The sequence below is a fragment of the Phodopus roborovskii genome, unplaced genomic scaffold, assembly GCF_943737965.1.
Source record: "Phodopus roborovskii unplaced genomic scaffold, PHOROB, whole genome shotgun sequence".
NCBI classification, from domain to species: domain Eukaryota; kingdom Metazoa; phylum Chordata; class Mammalia; order Rodentia; family Cricetidae; genus Phodopus; species Phodopus roborovskii.
Window position 1 is genome coordinate 11,613,399 of NW_026126448.1, and position 9,560 is coordinate 11,622,958.

General features: G+C 50.8%; 1 protein-coding gene across 1 annotated transcript; it reads left to right on the forward strand.

Moving 5' to 3' along the window:
• The first annotated feature begins 354 nt into the window (after positions 1–354).
• On the forward strand, positions 355–8,977 carry Hpcal4 (hippocalcin like 4). The gene is made up of 4 exons (XM_051188714.1): positions 355–479; positions 5,661–5,829; positions 5,956–6,171; positions 8,139–8,977. The coding sequence occupies exons 2-4, from the start codon at positions 5,668–5,670 to the stop codon at positions 8,334–8,336; spliced, it is 576 nt and encodes a 191-aa protein (XP_051044671.1). The 5' UTR covers positions 355–479; positions 5,661–5,667; the 3' UTR covers positions 8,337–8,977.
• Positions 8,978–9,560: the final 583 nt, after the last annotated feature.

Here is a 9,560-nt window from a genome sequence, read left to right on the forward strand (position 1 = left end):
TTAGAGATTCAACTGTGGTTCTTCTGTTACCATAGCAACGGCGCGGTTGTTTTTGCGAATCCACTTTAATCATCCGTACTTTTCTCTTCAAACTGTGACCCAGGCTCTGAGCCTCAGGGTTGAGGGACAGATGGGGGTACAGCCCTCTACAATCCTGGCGACTCCGGGGAAGGTCAGCGCGGGCGGACGGGCGGGGCGCTCTCCTGTGGCCCAGACTCACAGGCCACCCCATCCCCACCTGAAACTCCGGCTGTCACTCGGTGCCAGCTGAGCCTATCGATGTCCAAGGTTCTTAAGAGGGGGTGGGTCTTATGCAAATCGTGCCGCCTTCGAGAAGCACATAGTGATACAGTGATACAAGAGCTGGGAAGGCGGCTCCGACGCGGACCCTACAGAGCCCGGCGTCCGCCTGCTAGCCAGCCTTGTCCCAGCGGCCGCCCAGGCTCGGAGCCACCCAGCGAGTCAGCGAGCGGCCTCAGGTAATGCGGGTGGGGCCGGGCCCTCGGAGCAACCCCGCGGGGCGGAGGCCCTGAGCCCCTCCTCCTCCGCGTTCCCCTCCCATCCTCAGCTGCCAGATCCGTCTTCCTGACCCTGGGTCTGCCATAGGTGGACAGCCATCTGGAGGGCCCGCCTTGGGCAAGGGACCTTCACTTCGAGCCAGGTCCCCAGTTCAAGGAAGGCAGTACAGCTGCCTTCTTACCGTCGCCCCCCCCCCTCCCGCAGCTCAGGTAAGAACAACCTTTATTCCTCAGGCCCCAGTGCATGCACACACACACACACACACACACACACACACACACACGGTGGGGGTGTGTGGTGCCGGTAGTGCTAGAGGTGGCTTCAGTCACCCTGTCTGTCTCCTGTTGCCTCTGGAGATGGTGGTTTGCCTAGTTCCATGGAAACCTCTACCTGGACGTAGCCCACACCCACACCAACATTTAACTGTTATTTACCCCTCAGGGTCCTGTTCCCAAAGACAACTCCATAGCAAAATCATTCTCTGATCACACAACCTCTGTCCCTTATGCTGAAAGCTCACAGTGTACCCAAGGGAAGGACGTAGACCCCCCCCCAATGTCTTATCTCAGCCACATTCAGCAGCACCCCTCTAGCAGCCCCCAAGCTAGACAGAGATTCCATATTCTACTACTTTTGTCTTGTCTGGATCGTGAAGCAGAGATGCTCCTTCCAGGAGACCATTCCACAGTTGCATTCTCCATCCCTAGTCACCTCCCCTCTTGTTGTAACCAATTCTTCTCTGCCCTTTGCGTGCCTGGCTGCTCCCTCTCTCCGCTTCCTGTGTTTTGTATGGCTGAAGCTCTACATCTTCCGTGTGGATTCGTTTTTTTCCTTACCCTGAGTCTGAACACAGAAGAGTCTGGGGTAACCCTTGCCCTTGCCTGTGTTGCTGCTTGACTTTGCCAAGTCTTTTCCCTCCCAGATTCTTCATGAGATGTGGGAAAGAACAGAGTAGAGGAGGTTGATGAGGTGGTCTTGAACGTTTCAACTCTGACACACTCTGGTTCCGCAGCTGATTATAGAAAAACAAAGCTTAACCCATTAGGACGTTTCTCAGAGGGGACCAGAGAGGCCCCAGTCCTCACTGTAGTGACATCCTTTTTACTCAGGCCTAGGTACAGGTTACTATTCCCTCCTACACACCGTGCAGGTTCATTCTCTTAGGGGTCTTTTCCAGACCAACGGACCACCCTGGCATGAAAAACTCCAAATTGGAGGTGGCCAACCCAGATCACCTTGCAGGTGTTACTTTCGCTTATTATGGAGGGGAGGAACAAGACCTGGCTGTTACTGCCATTGCTGATGCTTGGAGAAGAGCAAAGGGAGGAGAGGGAAAGAGAAAATCTCCTGACCAGGGAGCTGTTGTCACCATGGCAACTGCCTCAGCACCAGCTCCTCTGAAGCTAGGCAAGGGTGTGGGATTATTGCCTCCTTCAGCCCTCCTACCTTCACTGCTGCCTCTCAACTTGAACCCTAACCCTAAGCCCACTAAAGAGGCCTCTGAGCATACAGAGCAAGGGGTGCCTCCTCAACTGAAGGACAGCCCTCCAGAAGCCACCACTCCAACAGAACATGCCCCCATCTAGGCTCTGGTCTTTCTTTTGCAGCTGATGGGCTCCAGTTGACCTTGGGTGAACCTTTCCTTTCCCCGACTCTGGGTTCTGTTGTCTCTGAAGTTAGGCTTGTTAGGAGATCACAGATAAACAAAACAGTGTGACATAGTACCAAAGAAGAAGAGCATGTTGCTCTTCTCTCATAATCTAAGTGGCATTCACTGAACATGACTGCATCCTAGGCTCTGCCTTCAGGCTTCTGCAGGATGCTATGTGTGGGCACAGAGGGAAAGCAGGAACCAATAGTGAGAGACTCAAAGAAACAGGACCATCAGGAAAAGGTACCCCTTTCCCTGTCCAAGATGCTCAGAAATAGTTGAAGTTCTGTTGGAAGGGGAAAACTGTTAGCCAAAAAGACCTGGGTACTCTCCCTGTTTGGGGCAATACAAAAGCCTCCTTTGGGATACTAGATAAGGGTCAGGAGATGGTGTATGTGGAAGGGTTCTACACAAGGTCTGCCTGTGCCCAGAGTACACTGCCCAGCTTGGGAAGAACTGATTGCAAGGGGAAAGGCGGCAGCAAAAGAAGTGATGGCAGCTGGCACTTGTGTCTGTCCAGAGAAGAGAGGGTTAAGGGAGAGACATTATGTAAGCACATAGGTGAGGTGGGGTCTGTCTCAGAGATGCCTGGCTCAGGAAGAGTATTCGGTGACAGGGTGAGCAGTTGGGGTTGAAGATCAACAGGTGAGCAGCTTTGAACAAGATTCTAGATGATTCTGGAGCCTCAGAGTGTCACCTATACCTTACATTGTAACTAGGGGTGATCATCCCTTAAAGCAGAGGTGTCAGGAGGAAGTCCCTTCCTGCAGGACGGGTAAGCCCTGTGACCATAGGCCTGGTCTGACAAAGCTTTGGCTGGGCTTCAACATGGTGAGTGGTATGCCTGCTCATGGGCATAGCAGAGGTTCCAGGAACATTTCAAAACCTGATGACAAGCTGGACCTAGAGAAAGGGGGACGTCTCAAATAGCCCATGGGGTCTGTTTCCTTTCCTTATACCCCACACCCAGAGGTGAATGACAGGTGGGGGAGGGGGGAGACAGAGAGGTGGGGAAAGATAACTGTTGTTCAAGTTGATGGTGAATCTGGCTGTAGCCATGCTGACTCAAAGTTGCTTGTGGGCATTCACTAGAATGGAACGATAGTCCCCCTGTTAGAGACTATGGGCTGCAGCTCAGGCAAAATGGTCCCACTGAGACCACAAGCTCAGAGCTATTTTCCCCAGAAGGCAGGTGGAGGTAGAGAAGGTCTGAGCTGAGAAAGAACTATCATCATGTAGAAAGGACGGGCTGAGCAGTTGGTATGGATTCAGCCTGGATGCGCAGTGGAACCCTTCTACTGACTGACACCCTGTCTAAGACACTGTTCTCTCTCAATTTTATTTCTTTTGCTAAAACAAGGGGATGATCTCAAAGGGTTCTGCCTACTTTGACTTTCTGACAATCTGAGAGAGATGAAGGGAGGTGTTTTCTGGTCCTCACTGGGTCTAGGGCCAAGTAGGGGCGTGGCACAGGGAAGGACCTCTAAGACGGAAGTGTGGGAAGGTAGCACAGGAGAGAGAAGAGAGAAGAAAGGGAGCAGAAGGTGAGGACCACACAGACACCATGACACATAGAGACGTGTGTGCTCTGACAGATTTGCAGCCTCATACGTTGACACCCTCCTACACATAGACCCAGCCCCTCATGCAGACACTCAGGCACATCCTACAGGAGCCACGGGAGAGGTTCTGCCTCCTCCATTAGACACCTTTGCTTCCGAGCTTTCCAACATCCTTACTCCTGAAGCTTACACAATCATTGGGGGAGGAGGCAGCAGAGGATAGTTCCTCACTTCTGCCTACAGGTGGGTGGTGCAGAGGCACCCTTGACTCTGGCCCTGGTCCAAGCTCCAGAAGATAGGATTCTTCCCTCTCCTCGGCTTCTCCTGTGGACTTCTTCATCTTCTTGGGGTGGTAGGTTAGTAGCTAGGGAAGGATGTTGCCACCTTCACTGCTCCTTGATCTCATGACTCAAAGGAGGATCCTGGGGCCCAGAAATATCTTGTAACTAGCTTGGGGAACATTTGCCTTGATTTCTGTGTTCATCTCTCTCCTAAATACAGTCAGCAAGGGCTGGAAGTGCTCTGTTTTAGCACCTGTCAGTCCATCCACATCTTTCCGTTTAAACTGTATGCCTAGCTCCTCCTCGTACAGCTAACCACTCTCCTCCTCAAGTCATCTTTTATTAAAGATTTCATCTTATCATTTTTAATGATGTGTGGGTGAGTGTTTCTGCCTGTATGTGCACATGAGTACAGGTGCCCTGGAGGCCAGAGGTGTTAGATGCCCAGGAACTGGTGTTTCAGATGGTTGTGAGCTGCTTGACATGGATGCTGGGAACCAAACTTGGATCCCCTGGAGGAGCAACAAGTGCTCTTAACGACTAAGCCATCTTTCCAGCCCCACCCTCGAGTCATCTTGCACATTGCAGCCAAAGGAAATTTTAAAAAATCTCTGGATTTCCAGGACATAGATAAGGACCTGGCATATTGTGAGTGTTGGTGTTAGGGAATGAATGTTAGCTTCCAAACCTTTGCTTTAAAATCTCCAGGTTGGCTGGGCGGTGGTGGCACATGCCTTTACTTCTGGCACTGGGGAGGCAGAAACAGACAGATTTCAGTGAGTTTGAGGCCAGCCTTGTCTACAGAGTGAGTTCCAGGACAGACTCCAAATCTACAAAGAAATCCTATCTTGAAAAAACAAAACAAAACTCTAGGTTGGCATGGATTGAAGGCTTCTTGCAGACAGTCATCTATCTCTAGAAAGCTCGCATGAGCTACTGAAGGCTGGATCATCTTAGCTTTATCTTCATACCAAGTCCAGGCCCCCCCCCAAATGCTCAGGGAGTGAATGGGTTAATGAAAAGCAAAATGCAATCAGGGCCATCACTGTTCCAGGCTAGGCCTTCTACTTGTACTCAGGAAGGGAGGAAGGAAGGAGAGAGAGATGCTTCCTGTGTGGGGTTCCTAGGAAGGCCTGGAAGAACAACTTGGGAAATGGTTCCTGGGGGACTTTGATAGAAGAGAAGTCTGCCCAGGAGGGAGGGTGCTGAATGCAGACAGCCCTTGCCAGCAGGGAGATTAGTTGAGGCTTTAAGTTAGGGAGCTAGGGAATGGTGAATGGTAGGAGCCGAGAGAGAATGAAGATTGAGCCATACTGTACCAAGGGAATCTGTTGCCACCAGGAAAGGCTGGAAAATCCTTCCAGAGAGGTCTGCTCTGGGATGCAGAGTGTTTTGAGGGGAGAGGGCGTCCTGCTGTGGGAAAAGGGAGACTGTTACCCAGTGAAAATAGGCTTCCTTTGAGAAGGGGTGAGTGAAGATTGAAGGAAGGTAGGGCTAATGGAAGTGGGTGGCCAGGGAGTGAGGGGCTGTTGTGGGAAGAGGGGTACTTTAGGAAGAAGGGCTCCTCAAGGGAGGGGAGTGTGAAGAAAGGTCCAAGTGGGGCAAGGGTGGAGAGACACTTTGCAGAGGGAGTTCTCTGTCCCGCAGGCCCACCATGGGGAAAAACAACAGCAAGCTGGCCCCCGAGGTGCTAGAAGACTTGGTCCAGAACACCGAGTTCAGCGAGCAGGAGCTAAAGCAGTGGTACAAAGGGTTCCTGAAGGACTGTCCCAGCGGCATCCTCAACCTGGAGGAGTTTCAGCAGCTCTATATCAAGGTGCAGGGCTGGCCGTGGCATGGCGGGGTGGATGGGGACCTGAGAGCTGGTGGGACTCAAAGGGATGTGATAGGCAGCGTGGGTGGGGCTGTCGCTGCACCCCAATAACCCGTACCCCTGCCTCAGTTCTTCCCCTACGGAGATGCCTCCAAGTTTGCACAACATGCTTTCCGCACCTTCGACAAGAACGGCGACGGCACCATCGACTTCCGGGAGTTCATCTGTGCCCTTTCTGTCACCTCCCGTGGCAGCTTCGAGCAGAAGCTCAACTGGGCCTTTGAAATGTACGACCTGGACGGTGATGGGCGCATTACACGCCTGGAGATGCTGGAGATCATTGAGGTGCGGGGGGGCCAGGGTGGGCGTCCAGTGTCCTTGAGCTTCAGGAGACTCCTAGCTGCTCCCCAGTGTTCTCCCACCACAGTTCTCCAGGCCCATTTGCTTGCTTTTTAGCCCATGGGGTAGATAATGTCAGATACCCCATTTCCCCAGATGAACAAAATGAAGCATGTGGCAGCCAACACTGAGTCAAATCTAGAGTAGCCAAGTCAATTCATTTGTTTTTTTCAAGAAGTACTGAGGTCTGGAGAGATGCTTGTAAAGTTGCTTGCTGCCAGGTCTTACTACCTGGATTTGTCTGGGACCCCACATAGTAGGAGAGAACCAATTCCTACACATTTGTCCTTTGACCTTAGCCTGACCTCATCCCTTGCTCTATGTAGCTTTGGAGCCTGTTCTGGAACTCGCTCTCTAGACCAGGCTGGCCTTGAACTTACAGAGCTCCACCTGCCTCTGACTGCTGGGATTAAAAGTGTGCGCCACCAGTGCCTGACTTTTTTGTTGTTGTTGTTGTTGTTTGTTTGGTAGTTTTGCTTTTAAAAAACATAAGTGTCTGCCATGTGTTTTCATAGGAGATCCTTCTAGTAAATCACTAAGTAAGTAAACCATCGTGCAGGTGAAGTTGTGTTTGCCTGGCTCACAGTGAGGCAGGAGGCCGGGGCAGTAGTATAGGTGTGAGCAGCAGGGAGAATGGCAGGAAGATGGTCCCACAGGGAGCCAGGAGTCCCATCAGTGGCTCAGGCCAGGGTAGAGGCATTTAGTGTATCCTGAGAGTGGAGATCAGATCATTGAGGACAGTGTGGCCAGAAGAGGCAGGCAGACCAGTGAGACTTCCACAGAAATCCAGTCAGGAGCTGGTGGAGGCTGCAGTTGTGCTTGAACTGTGGAAATGGTGGACAAGTGGATATAGGGCCCATTACAAAATCAGACTTGACATTTTTTTGCCGATGGATTGTGTGTGTGTGTGTAGGAGGGGAGAGAAGAATAATGCAGAAGGATTGTGTGTGTGTGTGTGTGTGTGTGTGTGTGTGTGTGTGTGTGTGTGTGTAGGAGGGGAGAGAAGAATGATGTGAGAACTAAGAATGGTGGCCCACCGCTGCAATCCTAGCCCTCAGGAAGCTGAGACAGAAGGATGGTGAGTTCAAGACTAAGCTAAGCAACATAATTGAGTTCCAAGCCAGCCTGGGTGAAACATTGCCTTTAAATCTGGCAGAGTGAAGTCCTTACTGGTTGAGGCAGAATTCTAGAGGCACAACAGGTGAGAAGTAGGTTAAAGAGTTTTAAGGCATGATTCATTTAAAGTGCTTATTAGGTAGTCATTTTTAAATTTTTTTAATTGATTGGTGTATTGGTGTATGCTTTCTTTTTCTTTTTAAAACAATCTTATTTTACATACCAATCCCAGTTTCCTCTCTCTCCCATCCTTCCACTTCCCTCACCATCTCCCCATCCTATCCCCCATCCCCTCCTCCTAGAGGGTGAGGTCTCCCATGAGGAATCATCACCTCCACCCTGTATCTAGACTGACCAGGGTGTCCCTCCATAGGGAATGGGCTCCAAAAAGCCAGTTCATGTACTAGGAGTTAGTGCACATCTTTAATCCCAGCACTCAGTAGGCAAAGGGAGGTGAATCTCTGTGAATTCAGAGCTAGCATGGTTTACATGAGTTCAGAGTCAGCCTTTGAATGCACCTGATGGGGAGGGGTGCATTTCCACAGCATTGTGTGAGGTTCCAGAACAACTTTGTGGAGTCAGTCCTTTCCTTCCACATTTATATGGGTTCTGGAGACCAAACTCAGGTCATCAGGCTTGTGCAGTAAGCTGCTTACTGTTGAGCCATCTAGTCAGCCCTCAAGAGCCAGTCTTAACAACCATGTGTCTCTTTTTAGTGTCATCCGTCACCCTCCTCCAGTATCCTCTCAGTCTTCCCTGCCAGTTGGGTGTTCACACCTCTGTCTTTGCTCCATCAGGCTATCTACAAAATGGTGGGTACCGTGATCATGATGCGAATGAACCAGGATGGGCTCACACCCCAGCAGCGTGTGGACAAGATCTTCAAAAAGATGGACCAGGATAAGGATGACCAGATTACACTGGAGGAGTTCAAGGAGGCAGCCAAGAGTGACCCATCTATTGTGTTGCTGTTGCAGTGTGACATGCAGAAGTAGAGGCTGGTGAGGGGCAGGGCCCCTGGCCAGGACAGGCATGGCACCTCCCAACCTGATGTCCTCTCTGCTGGCCCATCCCCAGGGGGAGGGGCATTCCAGCCTCACTCTCTATCACCCACTCCTTCACCCAAGCCTTTCTCTCCTCAGTCAGGTACTATGAGGGACCACCTCATTCTGCAAAAGAGACGGGTCCTCTCAAGTAGCCTGTCCTCAGATAGTCACTAGCTCCACCTCCAACCTTGGCCTAGAACCAACATCCTTTGGGCTTAGGGGAGTTGGCTTTTGACCCAAGAGGCGAGGTTAGGGAGGGGCTGAGGACTTGCTTCGAGTTCCTGTTGTTCCCAGGATTCTGCTTTAAATAAACGGTGTGGCCCCACAGGCCCCTAGTCAAAGGGCCAAACTGGGTCTCTCCTTTCCAGATTCCTTGAGAGGTGGTCTCCGCCCTGCCCCTTTGACTCTACCTGGCTCCTCTGGCCCAGCCTTTGGAACAGTCCTTGAGTCCTTTCTTCAGCTAATGCTTGTTGAGCACTTGTTCAATGCCAGGCACCTGATGGTGCTAAGAATACGGTTGTTTACAAAAAACACATTCCACGCCTTCTGGAAGCTCACAGGGTAATGAGACAACTTCCAGAGGTTGAGGTCTTAGGGATGTGGGGCACAACAGAGATGAGGGTGCAAGGCAGCTGGCAAGTTGGAACAAGTGTGTCCTCCAGCTAGCACCCCCAAAGCTGCAGGAAGACCAAATGAAAAGCCTGTGCCACATGGGTAGAAGTTTTCAGAGAAATAAAAATTGTTATTTTTTTAGTGCCCTTTCAAAGAGCTAAGATCATTTTATTAGACCATTAAAATATACTCTATATTACCTGGTTTCTTATAAAAATGATTTAAATGAATATACAAATGCTAATTTTCAAGGGGGGAATGTTTAGGCAAAAGGGGTGGGGCTACCACCTGACTTTGAGAGTCTGCACTGGCCCATCCCATCAGGAGTCCTTGCTTCTGCTACTTCCTTTTATTACCTTTTTCAATTCCACAAGCGACTTTCTGTCTCACACTTTGGGCCCTGATGTCAGAGATGGAAACCCGGAGCCAGGCTAGTTCATACCCACATCTCAGTGGCTTGTTTCTGAGTTTGGTTTGATTTCAGGGATTGGCTTGTTCTTTCACAGCCTCAGGCAGAAGGATTTAGAAGAGAAAGATCATCTGGCCACTATTCAGGCTTCT